General features: G+C 43.0%; 1 protein-coding gene across 1 annotated transcript in view; it reads left to right on the top strand.

Moving 5' to 3' along the window:
* The window catches only part of DISP2 (dispatched RND transporter family member 2), a 56,434-nt gene that overhangs the window by 6,424 nt on the left and 24,619 nt on the right, over window positions 1–25,391 (top strand). Inside the window, exon 2 of the mRNA XM_089521953.1 lies at window positions 14,063–14,299. Coding sequence (XP_089378079.1) covers window positions 14,181–14,299 — 119 coding nt within the window. The 5' untranslated portion in view covers window positions 14,063–14,180. The remainder of the gene's footprint in view (window positions 1–14,062; window positions 14,300–25,391) is intronic.

Here is a 25,391-nt window from a genome sequence, read left to right as displayed (position 1 = left end):
ATCACAGACTTGGAACAATTACTAAGGAAGGTCAAAGATGAAAATGCCAAGGTCAGATTAATGCTGAACATAAAAAAACAAAATGGCCACAGAAGGTCTATGAGAATTCACCATAGACAACAAGAAAATTGAAATAATTGAATAATTCCCATACCTTGGTTCAAATATTGATCAGAACAGAGAATGCAGTCAGGAAACCGAAAAAAGACTGGGATAAGGAAGGGCAGCTATGAAAGAACTGGACAAGATCATAAAGTGTAAAGACGTAACTGTAAAAATCATAAAGTGTAAAGACAAAGCATAAAGTGTAAAGCCATCATATTCCCCATCACCATGTATGGATGTGAGAGCTGAACAGAGAAAAAAGCCTATAGGAAGAAAGTCAACTTATTTGAGATGTGGTAGTGGAGAAGGGTGCTGAGGATAGTGTGGACAGGCAAAAAGATAAATAAATGGGTACTAGAACAGATCAAGTTGGAACTCTCTCTGGAAGCCAAGATGACTAAATTCAGGCTGTTGTACTTTGACACAGCATGAGGAAAAATGACTCATTAGAAAAGGGAATGATGCTAAGAAATGTGGAAGGCAATAGAAAGAGAGAAAGACAACATGCCAGATGGTTAGACTTGATTAGGGAAGGCACTGACCTGGGGCTACAGGGGATAGAAGGTCTTGGAGATGGCTCATCCACAGGTCAGCATGAGGTTGACTCAAGAGCAACTAACAACAAACAGCTACTGTACTGCTGAACCATGCCCTTCCAACAGTTTCAAGTCAGCCTATCAAAGGTCAACTCAGTAGTTCTTCACCAACATACTTGCACTGAACAAATTTCAGATGCAGATTGGAACTTCACACACAAAAAAACCCTGCCTTTGAGGGGAAATGAGCATTGATGTAAATTATGTGTGCTTGACAGAAAGTTCCTGTAAGAATAAACAGTTCCTGAAGCTTTTCAGCAGCCAAAGGGAACAATAGAGAAAATGGCCACTAGTAGAGACCTCCAGCCTCTCATCAGATAGTCAGAGGCCTCCACAGACAGTGCTTTGACAGGTGAATCACAAGAGAGGAATGAGTAACAGTCCATAGACACAGAGCTCGGCAGGAGAGAGTGAGTAATGTGACATTTATTAGATTGCACAGCCCTGGCATCCATCAAAGTCAGAGAGCTGGAGAGTGACATAACTATGGGCAGAGAAAGCTAAGGGGGAGGCTGTCCATATGCATTGGCCTGCTCCTTCCTTGCACCCTCAGTGGTGGCTGTTTTTTTGGAAGGCTGCCTAGAGCAGTAGCTGAATCAAGTTATGTTGACACTGACAGATGCAAAGCAGTCCATCAGGCTGTTTCGATTGCTTCTGCAGAAGGCAAGGCACCCTGCTGGCAGTGGTGACAGAGCATGATGCTCTGAACCTGGAGAAGTCACAGGATCAAAGCAGAAACAACAGAGGGATGCATTTGGAAAGAACCATTCCCTGTTTCCAATTGTAAGTTCCACTTATAGAAACCGTTGGGCGAGTCTTTGTGTCCATTTGCCTGTGTTGCTGCTGGAGATAAGGAATAAAAACAGGGACACATGCATACTACTGTGGAATACAAAAAAGGTGAAAGGAATAGTCCCAAGGCAGGTTTGCAAATAAATCTGGTTTCCATATTTTCCAGCATTTAGCAAAAATAAAAGTTGTTCTTTGTGGGAACAGGAGGAGAAGGAGGCGACAATTACCTTACAAGGAACAGGACATTTTGAAAATGAATGTTTTATACTACAGCTCCCATACTCCTTTGACCATGCTGGGTCCCTGGATGCACCTGACAGAACCTGTAAGCCAACACATTTAGAAGCCAAATGTTCCCTATCCCTCTTCTAGGCAGTGGTGATTGGCGGTTTCTCTGTCACTGGGTCCATGAATTTTAATCTGAACTTTAAAAGTACTGAACCTACTTTAGAGACAGACATCAGCACTTTACTGAGCTCCTTTAAAATTCAGATGAATCCCAATGTAGATTCACTGATAGGGAAGATACCAGCTGGCACAGATGCTAGGGTAATTTTGTCACATCCAGAACTAGTTGCCTTTCAAGAAACATGGAAAAACTCAAATGCATGCTCTTAATTCCATCCTGCCCCCCAAATAATTTTCTTTCACCGTACTGGTCTCATTCTTAGTGCAACAGTTTTCCATGTGACCAGTCATCAGTACACATTACAAAATCAAGATCACACTCACTTCATTGCACTGCTTTGTGGGGGGGGGGGGGGGAGGATACTTATGAATATGAATCTGGTTGCCAGGATGCAATCTGCAGAGACTTTATTTTTTTAATGTCAACATTGCAGCAAGCTGTTGTGTAATCTGGCCTTTTCCAGATCAACCTCTTCACCCACCTGCTTTTTGAATGGAATTTAAGGATTGCTTCACAGCAGATGAGGGAAGATCAGAAGTAAAGGTGAGAGGCACAGCAGCTACATTGTATCTTAGCTCTAACAGTAATATTAGACACAACAGCTAGCAGGACCAACAATGGAAGCAAAACAAACAAACAAACAGCTTCATTTGTATACCACTTCATACTGAACTAGCATTGTCTAAGCAGTTTACAACTGTAAGCTAATTGTCCCCAACAAGCTGGATGCAAACCTGAGTCAAGCTTGAGCTCTTTTTCTGGTATTGAACTCGCAACCTTATGGTTTTGAGTGAGTGGCTGCAGTACAAGCATTTAACCACAGCACCACTGGGTGCAACACTCTTCTGTTGGAGCAGGGGTAGGCAACCTGCGGCCCGCGGGCCGGATGCGGCCCGGCGAGGCCTTGGGACCGGCCCCAGCCCGGTCCTGCCACCGATTGCCGCCGGGGCCTTTGGGGGGCAGTTGTCTATAGAAGCCTCAGAAACATGCATTTATATTAACATTTTTTTAAAAATCAGCAAATTTTTTCGCGTGTCCTCCATTTTTTTAAAAAAAGTGTCTTCCATTTGAAAATTTTGTCCTACATTTGTCCTGGTTTGTTTATATATTTAATTTTTTAAAAAATTATTTAATTATTTATTTTTTGGCTTCGGCCCCTCAGTTGTCTGAGGGACAGCAACCCGGCCCCCGGCTCAAAAAGATTGCCTACCCCTGTATTGGAGGATGAATCTGTGTGATATACACAGTTTGCCATTCACCTCCTACATTAGCCCCATGCCTTCAGGGTGTTGCAAGATGTTGGTCCATTGCTGGTGTTGAAGCACAGTTCAGCTGCTGGTCCAGTTGGCTTCTGTATGTACATTGGAGGTTGTGCCATCTTGTCCTTTGACTCAGACAGCAAAATTCCTTGGGATAGAGTTCAGGGTTATGTCCTGGCAATCAGGATTTTGGCGAAACTGGGTTGAGTTCTCAGCAGGATCTGGGCAATAGCTGCAAGATCTATTGTCCATTGAGTGTCATTAATAAATGAATGCATTTAAGTCTGTGGGTTCATTAAATACTGCCTATTACATGCTGAAAATACTGAACCCTCCCCCTGGGGCTTGCAGAGAGCAGTGAGATCTTGACTCACTGAGCTCTTGCATTAATCTTTACAGATGAGCAATTATGTAATTCCATTTAATCAATACAAATGGGCCTTTAAACAATGCTCTGCCATTTTGATTGTTTGACAGGAACTGTAATTTGCCAGTTTGCTTCTTACACTTGAACACACAGCTTAAAGAAATTTGATATTGTGTGTGTGTGTGTGTGTGTGTGTGTGTGTGTGTGAGAGAGAGAGAGAGAGAGAGACATCTTCAGTCTAGAAATATAAGGGATGTCCTAGACATCAACTGGCATCCTGTTGGAGAATTACAATGGCATAAATCAAACTTGTGCCATTACAAGTCTAATTTAATAGTCTGAGATCCAGACTATTTGAAAGCCCATATCTCTCTATATGAGCCTGCCTAAGTCTTAGGCTCTTCAGGGGAAGGCTTTCTCTACATCTCACCAGCCTCCAAGGTTTGGTTGGTGGGGAGAGAACCTTCTCAGTGGCTGCTTTTCGGCACTGGAACCCCTTCCTGGGGGAGGTTTGATCTGAATATAATCATGATGATGATTTTTCAAGTCTGGCCCACTGCACTATTCATGTATTCAAAAGGTTGAAAAATGCCCTAAAATTGTCCCAGCTGGGAGAAGAAAGTCCTGATCTTACAAACTGCAAACCAAAATCATATTGCCAAACTAGTCATGGGGAACCTGGATTCCAATTCCCATCAGTCCCAGGCAGTAGTCAAGGAAGCCATAAGTTGTAGTTCAAGAACCTCTTCTCCACCCCTCAATCCTAAAATCATGTAATGAGTACCATTAGTCCTGACATACATGTCACTCAAATGCCTGTCACAAATGGACAATTACTGTGTAATAATAACACATTAGTGTTCAGAGTGTGAAAAGAGATTTGAGTGCCAGCTCAGTGAGTGAGTCACTAGACAGATTCATGCAGTGTTATTACTTGGCTTTATTGTGTATTGCATGGATGAGGAGTTTGCTCTTGAAAGGAACATCTGCATACCAGGTATACCAGGCCTTCCCATAACCCAGGTAATCAACTCTTCATGCAGGTTGTAGTATCGTATGGGGAAGGATGTCTCCAAGACCCTCTGGAAATTATATGCAGGGCCCACTCTACCATCAAGAAGAGGGAGGCCAAAAAAAGCAATCTCTTGGCTATGCCTCCTAAACCTTGGCCAGTTGGGGAACAGAGCTATATATTCCCCACACCATCCTGGGCATAAAATACTGTTTGAAAACACTGAAGTTCTGGACCCATACCAACCACTACCATGTCAGGATGCACAGGGAAGCCACTGAGATCCATAAACATCTGGATAATTTCAACCGTAAAGAAGAAACCCTTAAAGTGAACAAAATTTGGCTACCAGTCCTGAAGAATAGCAAAACAAGGACTCAGCAAATGCAAATGGGAAACCATTCAGAGTCAGGGGCTTTCCCAGCAGATAATTGACCACCAATTAGCAGACATTAATCCTCGTTTGCATTAGCCTCCCAGTCTGAGGCCAGCCATCAACACAAAACAATACACATGCAAATCACTCCTGCATTCCCAGGCTCACACAGTATATATACACCCAACTTTTTCCAGGCAAAGCATTCTCTGAAGATGCCAGCCACAGATGCTGGTGAAATGTGAGAAACAAACTCTGCTAGAACATGGCCACATAGCCCGAAAAACCCACAAAAAACTATGGATGCCGGCTATGAAAGCCTTCGACTTTACCTACCTACCTACCTATCTATCTATCTATCTATCTATCTATCTATCTATCTATCTATCTCATATATTTTCACCCTTGTGGTCTCTTCCAGCTCTATGTTTCTATGATTCATAGAGCTGTAAGAGACCACAAGCACCATCCAGCCCAACCGTCTGCCAATCTTTAGGACTGGTGGGAAAAAAGATGGGGATCACACAGCTGCCCATGGTACAGTGGGCCCTTCCTATACTCAAGGATCCATTCCAGCCCCCCCCCCCCCCCCCGGTGTATGGGAAAAAAACACATATGCTCAAGTTCCTTTGGTTTCTATGATGGCACTCTCCTGTGTGTGCGTTGTATACACACCATTTTGTCCTCCAGGGCTTGCCGTAGCATAAGATCAAATTCACATACCGCAAGCCCACATATCGTACAGGTGCATTGTATTATAAAAACATTTTTGTTTTACAGGGAGCTTTCTGGGCATGGGTAGGCTTCTCATATTATGAACACAAGGTAGGTGCTGAAGCAGAGCCACAGACAATATTCAAGCAGACATTTTACAAATTCCAAATAAACCACTCCTGTGCACAACTTATAGTATTTACTAGTACTTAAAAGGATGTCCAAGACTGCAGTGGCAAGAGCTTGTAGTAAAAGGAAGAAACAGATAGAGAGAATATGATGGGAAGTGACAGCGTTACCCTCCCTGTGGCTCAGGGTTGTTGATTCAGCACAGTGATGCCCCTTAAGCATGTATCACAGTGCCCATGGGTGAAAGGCCATATACATCTATGCAGCAAAGATATAGCTCCACTCAGACATCAGTACAAAATGAGAACAGAGCACGGGCCAATGAACATGCACAGCAACTCTTGTCAGCTGAGCCATCAATATATAACAATAAACTACTTTTCTGCATAGGAAAAGTAGTTTATTTTTATATTTTAAAAGTGGCTTTGCCCTTTTATGGAAATAATGCCAATTTTCGACATGAATTTTTCCTCAGAGCTTGGGAGAGTTCCTTTACTTGACTACAACTCTCCAAATGTCTCCTCTCAGCTTTGTGGCAGACAATGCTAGACAAAAATGACCAAAAATACTGGCATAGCATGTTGGCCCTTAACAGTTTCCCACAAAATGCTGTATGATGCATATAATGCATGCATGGCTTTGGATGCACACATGGGTGAACAGAGAAAGACAATGATGGCAGAATGGGATGATCATCATGAGAAGCTACAATTGTTGTGGAATATTTCAGGGGAGAAATGTAGAAATGGAAACAACAAGGGAGTTAATAGGGCAATAAAGAAGGGAATACAGGGCTGCTTCAGTTCTCTCACAGCTCCCATTCATCAACAGTTCAATTTCCTAGCCAACAAAAACACTTTGCATAGGGGTGCTGGCACTGTTTCACACTACACAGTTATAGCATTTTGATTCCACTTTAACTGCCAAGCTTCCATGCTATGGAGACCTGGCATTTGCAACTTAGGAAGAGACATTTAGAATTCCCAACCAGAGAGCTCCAGTACCTCAAGAAACTACAAAATCAGGGATTCCAAGGGCACAGCCATGGCAGTTAGAGTGGACTCACAGTGCTACAACAACTGTGTTGTATGAAAGGGCTCACTTCAAGCAGCCCCAAGTAGGAGCTGTTGAGCTAGGGATTCTGCACTGCTATAGCCTCCAGTTAAAGTCCACCTAAGATTCAAGAGCCAGCATGGTGTAGTGGTTTCAGCATTGGACTATGACTCTGGAGACCAGGGTCTGAATCCTAGCTCAGTCATGTAAACCCACAGGATGACTTTGGGCAAGTCACACTTTTTCAACTTCAGAAGATGACAATGACAAACCCTCTCTGAAGAAACTTGCCAAGAACACTTCATGATAGGGTTGCCTTAGGGTGATCATAAGTTGGAAATGACTTGAAGGCAACCAACTGCAAGATTCAAAAGTGAACCCCTGACAGCAGAGAGAATGCATGTCAGTAGAGGGATAGGGAAGAGGTAGGGACAAAGAATAAATTATCTCTGGCTTTTCTTCACGAATGAAGATTCAGGAAGGACTCATGAGGGAAGAATCAATTATGTCCATGTAAACAAAGTAGGTGATAAAAAAATGTACATTCTGCTCCCATTGATTTTTCTGTCCACCTGCTTTCTCCCCTAGACACTTGCAACATGGACTTCAACATGTCAGGGTGGCGAGATTCCAGATACGTTCATATATCAAATATTCACCAAACATTCTGCTTGTTGAATTTGTTTATTTTTGGTTGTTTAGAATTGTGCCACACCAGTCAAGAGCTGAGAATAGGAACTAATGAAGTCCTTCTAGCTTGCACTCCTCAGCTTTATTCCCTGGAATCAAGCCATCACAATAGATTTCAGCCTCCATAAAATCGTAAAGTGTAAAATGTAATGACATGTTTACAAAAGCTTGTCAAGTCAATCTGCCTATACATTTCAGCAGCTCTCCCCCCCTTTTTTAAATAACTTTTTAAAAAGCATCATGAGAATAGGCAAGAAAATAAATCAGCAAGCAGAGGCTTTTAACTTCAAACCAAATCCTGGGCTGTCTTTCTGTCAAGTAGCTCATTAAGCAATCTTGGATCTGCCCATTGCTCTCTGTTCCTTATGTGAATCACAGAGGGAAATATTTTCTTAGCCAGCATTTTCCTTTAACCCCACCCTGGTCTCAAGACTCCACCTCCAGTCAATTAGGGCTGTGATCCTATAAAAGCTTGTCTGAGAGTAAGTCTGATAGAACACCACAGAACTTACTTCTGAGTAGATATGTATAGGACTGCTCAGTAAATCTCATTATCCTATGTTAAGAGAGAGTCTCCAAAGTGGTGTTGCAGAAAGGCTTATGTTCTTTATGCTGTCTTAAGACTTCCACAGTATTAAGAGAGGAAGAGCTTATTCAAAAAGGCAAGTGGATTACTGTGCTTTCTCCACTCCAGCAATTTAGAAATCTTTTCCTTTTTGCTATTTTTATAACGATATGAGAAACATGCAACATATCATTTTCATGATGACAAGGGCCAAGCACACAGGAGTCAGAGGGATCATGAAGATGGTGTACAACTACTTTTATGTAGCAAAGTACCAAAGCATTCAATGGCAGGACTATTTTTTTTAAGTCCAGCACTTAAGCCTGAATCCAATTGTCCCCTCCAACCAGAGTAAACCGACTGAATCAACTGAATCTACACAAGTATTGATCCACTGCTAGATTTCAAAGAGGGCTGCATTATTTTGCTCATTATGATGGCCTGGTTTTGGCCATCACTCACAACAGTCAGAAAAACAAATCCATCAAAATGTTTCACAAATCAAAAGCCAGGGATTGAAAATGAGTGGCCCTCCAAATATTGTTGGAGTTCACTTTCACCCTCCAGCCAGCATGGCTAGTGGTAAGTGTTGGTGGGAGTTTGCCTCAATAAGAACTGAAAGGCCACAAAATTCCCTATTGCTGAATTAAAGCATTCGAGTGCCCAAAAAGGGCACTCTGCCGGCGCCCATGTTTTCTGCGTGAGGGAGCCACAGCAGACAAACCACACGGCTCCCTCGCGCAGCAAAAAGAACCCACAAAAAGCAGGTTCTTTTTGCGGTGCAGTTATGATGCTGCAAAGCACCAATGGCGCACTTGCAGTTTCATAACTGTGTCACGACGTGCGGATGCTAAGCGTCCCCCACATCAAAATGGCGGTGCCCATGTGTACTGGGTGCTGCCATTTTGACGTACTCAGTACGTACTAGGGGTGAGGCCTGTTTGGACGCTGCATCCTCAGCCAACCCCTAGTACATACTGAGGGCGGGCCAAAGGCCCATCTATAAGGCACCTGTGATATATGTTGTATGTTTCTTTTAGTTTTACATCCTCTCTCTTCATTCACCTGTTCTGTGTTTCTATAAATCATTATGTGAATTTGGGAGTGGCAGTTGTTGTTTGGAATGAGACTGACCATGTGCGTGAATATTCTGAAGCTCCAGTTTTCCAAAAGATACTGACTTTTCAATAAATGTATTTATCTGTTTGAGAAACTTGACGGAGCATTCTTCACAACATTACAGTGCCATAGTTACTGATTGTGCAACATCTTAGTGTTGTAACTCACATAGGCGGGATACAGACGGGCAAAAAGGGGTGTATTCATGACGTCATGAAGGTAGAGCCTTCAGACGGCCCTTACCTGAATGCCGCCATGAACATGCCCCCCGCACGCCCCAAGCGCGAAGAAGCGGCATTTAAAAGGTGCTGCTTTTCTCCGCTTCTTTTCCGTTTGATGCGCAGCTGCGCAGCTCTGTCTGTAAGCTGCTGCACCGGTATGCCAGAATTGCTATGCCGCTAATTTAAGTTGCCCATTTAAAAGCTCCGTGTCTGCTGCGTCGCATAATGAGTCGGGGTCCTGGAACATGCGCAGTTTGCAGTCAGGCTTTAATTGCAGCGTCAGCTGCCATGCAGGTGTGGAAGCTGCAGCACAGCTGCAGCACATTTTAAGACTCGTAACCCTAACCCTAACCCTAACCCTAGAGCAACATGTACGCATGCGCTGCTTGGAAAGTTTGGACTTTAAAGTGAGCCCCTACACACATTCCTGTGCCATTTTCACCTAACAATAAAAACCGCTAAAACTGTAAATATTTACATATATACAAGGGAGGTGATGGGGGATGGCAGGGGGACAGCGGTGGCAGCGGCGACAGCTGTGGCTGTGCATTGCAGATTCAGCAAGAGCGCAGGGACCAAAGGAGAGGAGGCATCCATGATGCTGGTGACACTGGTAAAGTGCAAGCGGACAAGGATGCCAACACCAGCTGATCACCAGCTGGCAGGAGACCACCATTGTTCTTGGGCAGAGCGGGGGAAAAAGTTTTAAAGGGGCTTGGGCACTTTAAATGTGCCCATAGGCTTTCTGCCGCCGCTGCTTAGCGCTGCAGCTGCGCAGCTGCGCATCCGCCAGCCGGCAAAGGAAAAAAAAAAGCCCCGTTTTTGGCCGCCCATGAGGAAGCTGCCTCTCTCTTTGCAGCGTCCTCCGAGGCGGCGGTTTGGAAACTGCGGGTCAGAAACGGCCCCAGGTGAGGCGTCTTCACTGCCCCCCATGTGGAAGCCCCATCTCCTGAGCCATGCCCCCGGGGCGGGTGGTCTGGAGGCTCCGTATTCAGCAGAATACACCTCCAAGACGTCTTCCCCTGCCCGTTTGTATCCCGCCACAGTTACTGAATGTATAACATCTGAAATATTTTTTAATGTTCCCTTAAGCATTCCACATCATGTCCTTCATAGGAAAGTAAGTGCTAAGCATTTGAGTCAACACCTTTTCTTTTGGTCTGTCTCCTATCTTTTGTCCTAACCTTTCCACCGACAGGGTTTTCACAGGGACTGAGAATGAATTTTTCCAGCAGAAATTAAACGAATGATGCTTAGAATCATAGAATCATTTTGATTGCCATTACTACTTTTTATAACTAACACAGGCTATTTGGGGCAGGGAGAGGTGGGATTATTACTATTATATTAATTTCTATCATGCTTTTCCCCAAGAAGTGACACTCACTTTTTAAAAGAATGATACAATTAAAAACATACAAAAGAGAACATTAAAATAGAACTAAACTATTGGTAGTATTAAAACAAGTCAGCTTCAACAAAAGAATAAAATGCAATAAAAAGACTTCTTAAAAGTTCTTAAAAACAGTTCAGTTAAAGTGAGATACTGAAGACAGAAAAAAGGCATTGAAGAAAAACAAAGCAAATAATACGATTGTTACTGGAGTAAGAATTAGATAACAACACTATATAACATTCACCAAGAATACTTGGAATGAAAAAGGAGAAGAGACAACACTCACTGGAAGAACCAATGGAAAAAAGATGAAGAGGGAACAGAAAATGAAAGATAATGCAGATAGACTTCAAATAAATCAGAAATCACTGAATGTGAAAACCAATGGAAATAATGAATGTATAGAAGGAATGGGTTTATCAGGATGAATGATGACATATGATTTTTAGATATAAAAATATAATGGGGAGGGGGAGTGAATGAACTGTATGGATTTATTTAGTTTGTCCTATTTTATATATATACCGAATAATTATAATAAATAAAGTATGAAAAAAGAATAATTCAGTTTAAACTCCTAGTTTGACTAAAAAGATTTTAGCCTCCTCCAGGAAAGGACTACATGGAGGGGGCCATTCTGACCTCCCTGGGAAGTGAGTTCTCATGTCTTGGGGCAGCCACCAAGAAGCCTCTCTCTCTTTCAACACTGACTGGGGAATTCTGGAAGCTACAGACCCCAAAGCAACATTTCCCTGTTTGGGGAACAACAAGGGTAAGGAGATTTGCTCACAAAAGATATTAATTTCATGGCAAAATACAGTAACATCCAAAATCCACAAAACCTTTATGGTCACATGCTCTCAACCTCAGGGGCAAACCTCCTTAGAACAAATATTGCCAAGAAAACCCCAGGACAGGTTTGCCCTTAGGGTTGCCATAAGTCAGAAAGGACATGAAAGCACACAACAACAACAAAGCAGGCACACAACAACAAAGAATCCTGATGGCACAGTGGTTAATAGCAATTGCAAGTGAATTTCCATACTGCTTATCAGTGCACTTAAGCACTCCCTAAGCAGTTTACAAAGTGTAATCTAATTGCCCCCAACATTCTGGGTACTCATTTTAGCTACATTGAAAGGATGCAAGCCTGGGTCGAGCTTGAGCCCGTTCGCTGGGATTGAACTCACAACCTTATGGTTTTGAGTGAGTGGCTGCAGTACAGGCATTTAACCACTGCGCCACCAGGGTTAAGTGCCAGTACTGCAGCCACAAGGTTCTAAGCTGGATCTGAGGAAGGGCTCCAGAGTCCATTCAGCCTTCCATCCTTTCATAGGTCAATAAAATGAATACCCAGCTTGCTGGGGGCAATTGTCGTACACACTGTAAAGCACTTAGGGAGTGCTAGTTCACTGATAAGCAGTATAGAAATGCACTTGGTAGTGCTAAAGTAGAAAGAGAGGAAGACACCATGCAAGATGGATGGATGTAGTCAGGGAGGTCATGGGTCTGACTTTATAGGACCTAAGCAAAGCAGTGGAGGACAGGGGATCTTGGAGATGTCTCATCCACAGGGATGCCCTGAGTCAAGGTCTACTCGAGGGCAGCTAACAACAACAAACATAGCCAACAAGGTTAACCCTCTTCATAGCAAACAGCTTTACTTTTCTCCACACACCTGAAACATTGAGACCTCTAGGAATAGGGGAGAAAAAGATAAAGAAGCAGCCAAACATTCATGTCTGATTTTTGAGCCAGGGTGACCAGACGTCCTCCTTTTCCAGGACATGTCCAACATTTCAACCTTCTGTCCAGGAGGGATCCCAGAATGTCTTCCATTTTGAGCATGACTAAGAAGCATGGATTTGTATTTCTATGAGTTTTTATTTTGGAATGCTCCACATTTTGCAGTGCCTCTTTTGCAGTTATGACATATGGTCACCCTGAGGAAGGGTGACAGGATGTTCTCTTTTTCCTGGACACATCCAACACCTGTCCAGGAAGAATTTTCAAAATGTCCTCCATTTTGAGCATGACTAAGAAGCATGAATTTATATTTCTATGAATGCTTTTGGCTTTTCTTTGGTCATGTCCTCCCTTGTAACCTACTGTTCAGGAGGAACTGCAAAATGTCTTCCATTTTGAGCAAGACTAAGATTTATATTATCTGTGAATCCTTTTGGCTTTTGTTTTATCATGCCCTCACTTCTAATCTGATTCTTCAGGAGGAAATCCAAACTGTCTTCCATATGGGACAGGACTAAAAATAAGGATTTATATGTCCAATGTGCTTTTGGGTTTTATTTTGTAATGTCCTACATTTCTCTGGAATGCCCCACAGTGCCTTGTCCTCTTTTGCACTTATGACATCTGGTCACTCTAAAGTAGGGTGACCAGACATTCTTCATTTTCCTGGACACATCCAACATTTCAACCTTCCAGAACATAGTCACACAGCCCAACCCCCCCCCCTCACACACACACACACACTATGGATGCTGGTTGTGAAAGCCTTCGACTTCACAATTTCGACTTCTGCCCAGGAGGAATTTCCCACAATGTCTTCCATTTGGAGCATGACTAAGAAGCATGGTTTTATATGTCTAGGAGTGCTTTTTGGTTCTTTTCTTTTGTCCTGTTCTACATTTTTCTGCAGTGCCCCACACACAATCATAGAGCTGGAAGATACCCCAAGGGCCATCCAGTCCAACCCCAATCTACCATGCAGGAACTCTCAATCAAAGCATTCCTGACAAATGGCCATCCAGCCTGTGTTTAAAAACCTCCAAAAAGAAGAGTCCACCACTCTCCAAGTCAGCATATTCCACTGAGGAACAGCTCTTACTGTCAGAAAATTGTTCCGAATGTTGAGGTGGAATCTCTTTTCCTATAGTTTGAATCCATTGCTCCATATCCTCGTCTCTCGAGCAGCAGAAACAAGCTTGTTCCATCCTCAATATGACATCCCTTCAAATACTTAAACAGGGCTATATCATATCACCTCTTCACCATCCCATTTTGCATCCCATCCCCCTCCTCTGGAGGGGATTCCCATCCATGGATCACCCACCCACCCACAGCTTGTGTGTTAGAGCGCCCCCTAGAGGCTAGATGACCTCTGGAGCCCTAGGAGAGCAGCTTCCCCACCTGGGCTCTCCCTCCAGCCCTCTCCCTGGGCTGCCATTGGGCCACATGCCAGGCTCCCTCTTCCTTCCTTCCTCCCTCCCTCCCTTATCTCCTCAATTGCTTCTTTTCCCAGGATTGGCGCATGCGCTGCCGCTGCATTGTCAGCCAGCCAGCCAGCCAGCCAGCCGGAGCTTGGTTTCAGCACCAGGGAGCTGCGGACAGCGCCTTTCCCCTTTGCAAAGGCGAGGGCCATGGCCGAGGACGGGGCTGGGGCTGGGAATGCCCAGTCTTTGGAGGAAGGAGCGACGGAGGAGGCCAGCGATAGAGGAAAGGCCAGGCGGCCGGAGAAGGAAGAAGGCTGCTTCTCCAGGTAGGCAAAGGGTCCCTCCCTTTTTCTGAGCAGCCCATTGCAGCCCCTCACCTCCCCCTGGACAGAGACACCAACATGGCCAGCCTCTTCCCAGACAAAGGAGTCGGAGGGAGGGAGGGAGGGAGGGAAGGAAGGAAGGAAGGAAAGAGGGGAGGGAGGGAAGGAGGGAGGAAGAAAAGAAGGAAGAAAAGAAGGGAGGGAGGAGAGGAAGGAAGGAAGGAAGGAAGGAAGGAAGGAAGGAAGGAAGGAAGAAGGAAGGAAGGACCTGCTGCTCCTTCCAAGAAGACTGCAGGCAACCTCAGTCCCCGACACTGGGTCCCCTGCCTTGCAAAAGTTGCCGTTGCAGATTTTGGGATTTATTGCAAAGAGGAAGGGTTGGGAAACATGCATCCAGCCTTGCCTCCTCCTCTTCCTCTTCCTACTCCTTCTTCTGGCCCCAGCATGGGCCCCAGCGTGGCTGGATTCACCTCGTTTTTTCAGGGCTGGTAAGGCTGGGGCTTGGGTGGGGAGGGATTGCCTGGAAAACATTGCACCCAGGCAACCTTGTACCCGGACAAAATCTTGCAAAAGGGATCCTTTGGTGTTGCTTTCCGGGAAGACTGGATGGATGGGGCTCATCTGGAAAAGCTTGCACCACCCAGGTGATCTTGTCAAAATCTTGGAGGTTTGGGCTGGGTGCAAGAATGGGTGCAAAGATCGCCTGGGTGCAATTCTCTCTCTCTCACACACACAGGAACCCAGCCACCATAATAATGGTAGAGCCTGAAGGAAAGCCCTCTCCTGGGTGAGGGTGATATTCCGCTTGCAGCCCCCTCAGGCCAGACCCCAGTCCCAAGCCCTGGTGGTGCAGTGGTTAAATGCCTGTACTGCAGCCACTCACTCACAAACCACAAGGTTGTGAGTTCAATACCAGCTCGGGCTCCAGGGTCAACTCAGCCTAGCATCCTTCCATAGGTTGCTTAAATGAATACCCAGCTTGTTGGGGGCAATTGGCTTGCACTTTGTAAACCACTTAGTACATAAGTAAGTGGTATAGAAATGTACTTGCTACTTGCGACTCTTCTTTTCTTCCTTCCCTCCTTCCTTCCTTTCTCCCTTCTGTCATCTCCCACACAGGAGGCGACAGAAACCCAGATTGCAATGGAAGAAGGGAGGGAGGAAGGAAGGAAGGAAGGAGGGAAGGAGAGAAGGAAGGAAGGATAGGGGTCTGGCCTGAAGAGGCTGCAAGCAGAAGATCACCCTCGCCCAGCAGAAGGGTCTCTTTCAGAGTCCACCCATTGGATGCCTTGCCTGTCTGTCACCGGTCCTTCAAACCAAACCCAAGCCCAGCTGCAAACAAAAGGAACCCAAGAAGAGACCCAAAGATTTTGCCCAGAGATTCCCCTGAGCAAGCAATGCAACAAAAGGGGAGTCCAGGATGTGTGGGGGGGGGGGGGGTAAGGCAGCCTTGTTTTCTCTTCCTCCTCATCACCATCAGCTGCCAGGCTCTTTGAGTTGTTGTCAGTGAAGATAGACAACTGAGTGCCAAAGTTAGACTCATACAAGCATTGCATTCCCTGTTACTGTGTATGGATTTGAGAGCTGAATATTTAAGAAAGAAGATAGGAGGGAAATCAATTCATTGGAGTTATGGGGCTGGAAACCCACTGGGTGACCTCAGACAAGTCACATTCGCTCAGCCTCAGAGAATAGAATCATAGAGCTGGAAGAGACCACAAGGGCTGTGGCAAACCTGCTCTGAAGAAACTTTCCAAGAAAACCCCAGGATAGAGTTGTCTAGTGATCCCCAAAAGTTGGAAATGACTTGAAGGCACACAACAACAGCAGTCCTTTGGGAAGAAAGAAAACTGGATGTGGGATGCAAGTGCTGGGAACATGGTTTTAAAGAGAGCTCCCCTACTGGGCTAACTTCATGAGCCATTAATTGGTCAGGGAGATCATATAATCATAGACTGTTGGAAGAAACCATCCAATCTAATCCCTACCATGCAGGAAGACACAATCAAAGCACTCCTGACAGATGGCCATCCAACCTCTGTTTAACAACCTCCAAAGATGGAGACTCCACCGCCACATATTTTCCAGTGTCAAACAGCTTTTACTGTCAGGATGTTCTTCCTAATGTTTAAGTGGAATCACTCTTTCAGTAGTTTGCATCCATTGCTCTGTGTCCTAGTCTCTGCAGCAGCAGAAAACAAGCTTGCTCCATTCTCAATATGACACCCTTTCAAATATTTAAACATGGCTATCATGTCAGATCTTAATCTTCTTTTGCCCAGGCTAAACATACCCAGTTCCCTTATAGGGCGTGGTTTCCAGACCTTTGTCTGAGAGAGATGTCTGGGCTCACCATTGAGAGGGATGGCAAAGACTCTTGTTAAAAATGAAGATGGAAGAAGACCAATACAACCACAGTATGATAAAGTGGTTACAAAGTTTTGGATGTACAGTGGGCCCATGGTATCCACAGGGGTTTGGTTCCAGGATCACCTATGGATGCCAAATATGTGGATACTTAAATCCCATTATATACAATGCCATAGTAAAATGGTATTACTTATATAAAATGACAAGAGCAAGCTTTGCTTTTTAGATTTTTTTAAAAAATATATTTTTAAGCCATTGATGGTTGAATCCATACATGTAGAATTTGTGGATATGGAGGGCCAACTGTAATATACATTTGGATCAATGAAAAAAACTTTGGTTGAAGGGAATCAAATTTACATTATGTTATGATTTAAAAGAGAATATAAGTTGGTGTGGTGATGATATTTGACACCAAACAAATTGGCCAAAATGCACAAAGCTGTTTCAAACTCATATTGGAAATGCAAGCAACAGATGGGATCATTTTATCATATGTGGTGGACATGCAAGTGAATAACAGGTTGACTTTAGGTTTTAACAATTAGTAGATTAGGTTAAGCAATAAAAGTACATAAATGGTAATGATCTTTGAAGAAGCTACACTATCCAGTTATGTAAAATCGCCATGAGGCAAGTTGCAAATAATATGTTCTTCTTTTATCTATCACCATTTCTTACTATTTTTCTTTTCTTTGTATTTTTTGGGGGTTCCCCACCCCCACCCCTTTCTTTGTATGTTAATTTTTTACTTGTATTTTAACTGTATTTGGAAATTCTTAATAAAAATATTTCTAAAAAGAGAGATCTATAAATTTAACTGCAACCCTATTTTGATCCAAATAATGTCATATGGATATCTCTCTCCTCCCAACCCTGTTCATCAGAGGGTTTGAAAGCACATAAAGTTCAAGGGCCCCACAGCCATCCCACACCCCTGATCTAGCCATGTAGAGGCCATAGTAGGGCTCACCCATAAGCCGCTTTCCTCATTTCAATTTGATGGAGAGAAAACTTCAAGATACATTTTCTGGAATGGCCACGAAACCTCCTCTGAATAAATCTTATCAAGAAAATCCTAGGACAGGTTCACCATAAGTCAGATCAGGGAAGAAGGACTCTGCCTGCACTGGATGCCCCCCCCCCCCAAAAAAAAAAAATCTCAGGCTCCCAGCTTGAATGTTTTCTTGGATTCAACCCTGAGCCTGGATGCCATGGTTTTAGCAGTGGCCAGAAGTGCATTTGCACAGCTAAAACTAGTGTGCTAGCTGTGCCCATATCTTGAGAAGTCAGATCAGCATGGGCACCCTTGTTCCTTGAGAAGTCAGATCTGGCTGCAATGACACATGCTTGATTAACCTCCTGTTTGGGCTTCTGTAATGCTTTTTATGTGGACCTGTCTTTGGAAACTGTCTGGAAACTCCAGTGGGTCTAAAATGTTGTGTCTAGAACAGCTTAATTGGCTGCCAGTTCATTTCCAGGCATAATTCAAAGTGCTGATCATGACCTATAAAGTCCTATGCAGCTTAGGTCTAGACTACCTGAAAGATCATACCTCCCCATACAAACCTGCCAAAATTTTAAGATTCAGAAGGAAAGGTTTTCATTTGATCCCACCACCATCACAAGTTCACCTGGTGAGGACAAAAGAGAGAGCCTTCTCAGTGGCTGCCCCCACCCTCTGGAACTCCCTTCCACTGGAGGTCAGTCTAGACCCCCTTTGCTTTCCTTTCATTGGCAGACAAATATATTTTTGTTCAAGCAGACTTCTAATTGGAAAGCAGGGAAGGTTCCTATTGAGTTGTTGTTTCTTGCTGGGTGCCTTCAAATTGTTTCTGGCTTATGGAAACCCTAAGGCGAACCTATCATGGGATTTTCTTGGCATTTTCTTCAGAGAGGGTTTGCCATTGCCATCCTCTGAGACTGAGAAAGTGTGACTTGCCCAAGGTCACCCAAGGGGTTTCCATGGCCAATCTGGGATTTGAGCCCTGGTCTCTAGAGTCATAGTTCAAACCACTACATCATGCTGGGTCTTGCTAAGATGTGTGTTCTGTTCATTTACATTTGCATGGTTTCTAAATATCATATAATATGGAGATTTTAAAATTGTTTTTACATTTTTGTAAGGTTTAATTTGAAAATATCCTCTTTGGAAGCTGCCTTGAATCTCACTCTGGAAGAAACGTGGCATATAAATGAAAGAAAATGAATGAATAAAAAAATAAACAAACTTGAATTCACATAACAGCAACAAAATCTGTCTTACAAAGTGAAATATTTAAGCTGTTGCTACAAACAATGTGCAACCAAAGACCACTGGAATTAACTGTGTTAGTAGCAATGCTCTTAAGTTATCCCAGACTGTGCTGAGTTTTTTCCAAAATGGATGAAGGTGGGGCAATTAATGACTAACAGTCAGTTGCTGGGGATCATAAGTGGGAGGATGTAATTGCATTCATGATCTGCTTATGATAACATTTGGTTGGCTACTATGGAAAAAGAACAGTAGACTACCTAGATTCTTGGAAGGACCTATTAGGCAAGGTGGAGCAACTGCCTCAAGCAGAAAATATTGGGAGGTAGCACTGGCAGCTTCCCAGCTGTTCTTTTTGAATTTTCCAGCTGTTTTCTTCTGTTGCATGACAGAACTGTGTATGCCACCAGACTTGTTCTGGGCCCTCTAAGGAAGCCTGGGGTGCCTCAAGTACTGCAAAGGATACTCTCCCATTGGCAATGCTGAAGTAAAATTCATTGCCCAGTACAGTCAGTTTCTGCTTACAAACCAGGGAGGAGGCATCATCTTCTTGTTTGCTTCAGGAAGCAAAATGTTCTTGGAAGACAGTTCTTCAATTTGGTCTGTCCCAGTGTGGTGGTTCTTAGGTTCTTAAAATTCTATTTCTGTAAATGAAGCCTTCATGTTCAGAAGCAGTATACCTCTGGAAATCAAGGGCTGAGGCCTAACATGTCTTGCTCATAACCTTCTGAAACAGCCATTTCTGAGAACAGAATGCTAGGCTGTGGTGATTTTTGGTTCAAACCTGCATGGCTCTTTTGTGCTCAGTATTTGTCTTTTAAACCTGGGTCTTCCACAGTATTGATGTACTCTCAGTTTGTTTATGACTGACATCATTTAGAAAGGAAGGAAGGGCCATCTTTCCTTTAATATCAATTAGTAGTATTTAAAAAAAAACACCTGTGTGCTATTTCATGGTTCAGAGAAACAAACATTCCCTCAAGATCCCCATCAAGCCACTGCTGAGGTTTTGTAGCATGCAAATATATTCTGAATTAATGAAAGTTTTGATGGATTAAAAGATGGAAATGATTGTTTTGTTTTGTTTTGAGTTTTTTGTTTTTTAAAAAAGATCATTTGTGAATTGATAGCTCTAGTAAAACTGTGGATAGGACCAAAAGAGCAAAGAACAACATAATTGTCCAATGTGATCTTTTCTGATGTGGATGTGGTTGATGTTGCCTTCAAGTAGTTTCAAACTTATGGTGACCATAAACAAACATATTGTGGAGTTTTCTTGACCAGATTTGTTCAGGGGGGGTTGCCTTTGCCTTTCTCTGAGGCTGAAAGAGTTTAACTTGCCCAAGGTAACCCAGTGGTTTCCCAAGGTTGAGTGGAGATTCAAATCCTGGTCTCCAGAGTTGTGGTCAAATTCTCAAATCACTAAACCATCCTGGCTCTTTCCAGTGTAGTGCCCTTCAGACACTTTGAGTGCTCCAGCTTCCCACAACCACCACAAAGAGCCCTCAGTAGTCATAATAAACAATACTGGACTAGATGGAGCAATAATCAGACACACATAAGACAGCATCCTGTGGGCAGCCCATCCAAGATCACCAAAACATGCCCAATGAAAGAGTTTATTGCATCCTGCTACTGTTTTCCACAGTTCTGGTTGTATCATAAATCACTGGACTGAGGGTGCTGATCAGCACCTTAGGACATTACTGTGGCTTTTAAATCACATTTACATCAGGAAAGAAGCAGCTGTGGAGATACTTATTGCACAATGATGCCTCCAACCCACACCTGCTGTATCCCCAATCCTTTCCTTTTATGATGAGGAAAACCTGTCAGTGACATGGAAGTGCAATTCCCCAGGTGTAAAATGTCACTCCCAGGGCAATGGTACAATTGCCAGTTACATAGTGTCAGTGTCTCCCCCTGTCCCCACTCCTCTTCACTATTCCCCAGCACTCTCATTACCTCTATTTATTTTTTTCTACTTCTTTTCTTTCTTTCTTTTTAAACCTCCGTCATGGTATCAGAGTTCCAGAATTGCATGGAAAATGTGGGGATTTAAAAAAAATATTCTAAAGGAAGAGGATAAGGCAGGGAGACAAGGTTAAGAGACAGTATGGAAGACCGCAGCCCATTGCACAACTGAGAAGAGCAACAGTGATGGCTTTTCTGCAAGCACTATGTTCCATTTTTTTTATAGTGGGTCCTTGTTATCTGCTGGGGTTTGGTTCCAGGACCCCCATGGAAAACAAAATCCATGAACATAAAACCTTACTTTTTTCTCACTTCCATATAAATGGACTCAATAACAGGTACTACTGGGTAATTATTTATTTAGAAATCCTTGAGGAACATAACATGCAGGTCTAGAAGCCAACATTTCTAAATGTTGTGCCATTGTAACAAAGTGATGTCATTGCTGACTCAGTCTCCCACAAAGTACTTTTTGTTTGCTTCTTCAGAGTTATAGCTTAATTGATCTTTGATTCTAGTCCACATGGGAACCCACCCTTCCTCAGTGGTGTAGTCAAGTGATCATGTAGTCAGATAGTGATACTTCTCCTCACCTCACCAACATATACCTATGGACGTTTCTTTGTGAAATGAAGCCAGCTGCACACAAAGAGGGGATCTTGAGAGGGTGCTTGACAAGAGGCATGCAAGATTTTTAAAGAGCCAGTCTTTAACCTGGTAGAAATATGTGAGCAATAATGAATAAGTAAGCATTATAACTGTACCTATATTTTACATTTATTGTGTTTTGGGTTGCCTGTTTGTGCTATAATTCTTTCCTTTAGCTGAATGATGGTGAAAACCGAAAAGTCATGCAGATAAGATGCAAGGTGAATCCAGACAATTCTGTGTGAAGTTATAGGATTTGCCCTTATGTAAAAATCCTTATACCAGTGTAGAGGTGTTGATACCATTCCATATATACTTTATCTCTTCCATCAGGTTGCTGTATTATATCAGTCTGGCTGGAAAGAAATGAGCCTTTCTCCACTCATATTCAGTCCTCCCTGTTCTAAACATTGCGTTCTCCCAGCATTCTCTGCTTTTCTTTCAATTTCATATTAATATCCTATTCAGAAAATTCCTGCTATGAGTCCTGGGATGCGGTAGTGGTATAATTTATTAAACCTATACAAAAATGTGATTAACAGCACAAAGCTGTAGATTAGTGGGGGGGAAATTCCTTATGTCAATATTTGATGATGAATCTCACTGCAGAGAGAAGCCTCTTTTGAGGGAGGAAGGAAAGACACATAACCAGTGTGCAGCTCCCAAACTCTTTCACACTGCAGTTATTGTGCTATGATTCCACTTTAACTGCCATCATTCCATTGTGGGGGTATTTAGAATTTCCAGCCAGAGCGCTCTAGTGGCTCACCAAACCACAAACCCCCAGGACTCCATAGGATGCAGCCCTGGCAGTTAAAACAGTGTAGGACTATAATTGTGTAGTGTGGAAGGGCCCTTAGTATTGTGCTTTAACTCTTCTAATAGACACCTCAGTAAGCTCCATGAACCATTTTTATCTTATCTGCTCATTTTAAGAACTGAACCTTTGTTTTTTACTTCCTCCCTTCTCATCCTTATTCTTCGTGTGTCACATCTTAAATTTACACTGTATGCCTGAGACCAGGGACTGTCTTTGAAAACCACTCTGCAAGACTTTTGGCTAAAGGGCAGAGTTTTGATTGTTACATGCCTACAAGTCAGCTCTGACATTTGGTGACTCTTTCATAGGGTTTTTTTTTTTTTAAGTTTTAATCAGAGGAGGTTTGCCATTGCTTTCCTCATAGGCTGAGCTTTATATATAACCATATTTTATATTTTATTGTGGGTTCAGCTATTTTAATTTTTTGTGCAGTGGAAGAATGGGTGTGTACATGATGTCACATATGCCCATCACTCAGTGCTGCACACAACTTCCTTTTATCACTTTAAGCTTGGAAATGTTACCCTAAAAGGTGGGGAGACATTAGTGGTCCTTCTTAGTAATGTCTCCTTGAAATTTTGAGGAAGGTTTATCTCAAAAGGAGGCCTACAAGAGGAGAGTAACATCAGAGATCTTTTCATCTATTTATACCTGTTCTAACTTCAGAGAGCACTCTGGTTTCAGTGAACAGAAGGGTTTTATTTAGAAGTGTGCTATGGTGCGTGCAAACAGACAAATACTAATGTAGCCTTAAGAACCATGCAAGGCTATGAGAAAGAAAGGTATGGAAGGTTGGATAGAGAGGAATTCAGAGATGAAGAGGGAAATAATTACCAGCTGAAGAGAGAACCACGGAAAATGGGGAGTGGCTCAGATTACACAGACAGCGTGGACTAGAGCCCTGATCTGTGAACAACATGGCTATGGCTGAGGTGGATATTTATATCCCATTTCATGCTCTTGAGCCATGTTTGATTTTACCAAATAGAGTAACAAAGACTTAGATGGTTTCCCCATGGAAATGACAAAAGGGATCTGGAACGACTGATGGCCCCCGCTCCAGAGTCACAAAACATTGATTACATTTGACACAATCCCAGATGGTTGGGCAGAAAGGGTGAACAGGAACATGTCAGGAGTTGAGGTGAAAGATGTGGTCTCTGATTTGCTTTGCAATAGGACTCCCTTTGTATCCATTGCAAAAGGACATGAAAAGTCCGGGGGTGGGGGGGGAGGGCAGAGTGATCAGAAAACTCATAGCATTTATTTTAGTACTAGCTAGGTCTCTGCATGTTCTCAGATTAGCGTAACTCCTTTCATGTGTAACTTCCTAGTTTCCATAGGTCATCATGACATCTCAAAACATACCCAATGCTGGATATTAATTATGAAATTCCATATCCAGCAGGAGGTGTGTAGGGTATGCCAAGATGGAGAAGAACAAAATGCAGATGAGAGCTGCCATAACATCTCAATTGTTCCAGCTATATACGATTGTTAAGACACAAACATAGCTTTCTACGTTGTTTCTTGGTTTCTATTATTCTTTACTGATTCTTAGATGAAGGCTTCTGGGTTCTAATCAACACAGGCATCCTTTTTGCATTGCTTTAGGAAAGTGATAGGGGAGACAAATAAGGAGAGGCATTCAAGCAGCTGTGGTGCCAAATCAGAAGTGTTGACTCCCACCTCTTCTTTGTCTGCTTCACTGAACCACTCTTTTTGTTTCTTTTCTGATTACATCCAGCTGGGCTAAACAAAATGGAACTGTCAGACTACAGCTTTGAAGCTGCAGGCTGTAGCTGTTTTGTGAATGGGGGGACATTTTTGCCTACATAAAGCTATAACATCACTATTGGAGTCCTTTCACTGGGAACCTAATTTCTCCTTTTGCATCTCTTTTGCTGCTTTTGTTCACTGGATCATCACCATGGGCCATAAATGTGAATGAATGAGGTAATGAAATTAAAGGATTGTCTTGATTAAATGGGCTTGGCCAAAAATCTGTTCCTTAGAAAATCATCTTAACAGGCTGCCCAAATGTGGGGATGCATAAATTGCTGCTGATATATCTCTCTGGCTTTCATGTTCATCCCCAAAATATTTCATCATCTAGAAAGGGCTAGTGAATTTTGTTAGTACCCAGTCATTTTCATCAGAGAGATATAAGACTACTATCAGTAAATGAGAAACGTACATTTATTGTAGAATACAGAATGTCTCAAATACAGAATGCTTGAATTATCAGTTCAAAGATCATTCTACTATGATGTCAGAAACGTTTGGGCTGAAGTTCAATTAATCTGACCTATGTTTAGTACATTGCAGCTGAGTATACAAATTTGCTGATGGATGTGCTTAGGTTGTCACACAAATAAAATAATTTGAATGCCTTCTCTGCTTTAGTGCCACAGTGGGGGATGGTGTTCCTGTTGGACACTAGATTGGTACCAATGCTGGCATCATTCTGGTTCTTAGTTAAATCATAGCTTTTAAAAGCAAAACCTCTGACAGTATAAGGTTCTTGTCCCAATCTGTACATAGCTTTAAATCATTCTGTAACTGTGTTTAAATTGCTTTATATATGGTCTGTTTCAATTGTTAAATTATTTATTGTTTTAAATTGTTTTAAAATGATCTTACTTGTCTGCTGTCCTGAGATCTTGTGATAATTGGGTGAGATATAAATATTTTACTAAATAACGTGTGCCTGTCCACACATTTGCAAACTTAGCTATTTATGCCTCACAGCTGCCTAATCTGGATGTTGTGGTTGGAATCTTGTTAGTACACTATACCAGTGTGTAACTATGACAGCACTGGTGTTGGTAATAAGAGGGAAAAGACCACAGGGGCAGCAGCCATAAGGAAATAAGGCAGTGAAGAAAAGACTGCTCAGAGTCAGCAGACTCTGGGAAAAGACCAAAAGCTAACATGGTGCAACCCTAAGATTCTGCCCTGTATTCCCAGGACATGTTAAGATACTAGCAAGACTACTTCTGTCCAGGAGAGTTGACACCTGGGACACC

This window comes from Sceloporus occidentalis, unplaced genomic scaffold (assembly GCF_023333645.1).
Source record: "Sceloporus occidentalis isolate IW3139 unplaced genomic scaffold, rSceOcc1.0.p SCAF_4, whole genome shotgun sequence".
NCBI classification, from domain to species: Eukaryota; Metazoa; Chordata; class Lepidosauria; order Squamata; family Phrynosomatidae; genus Sceloporus; species Sceloporus occidentalis.
This window is presented reverse-complemented; position numbering and strand designations above follow the sequence as displayed.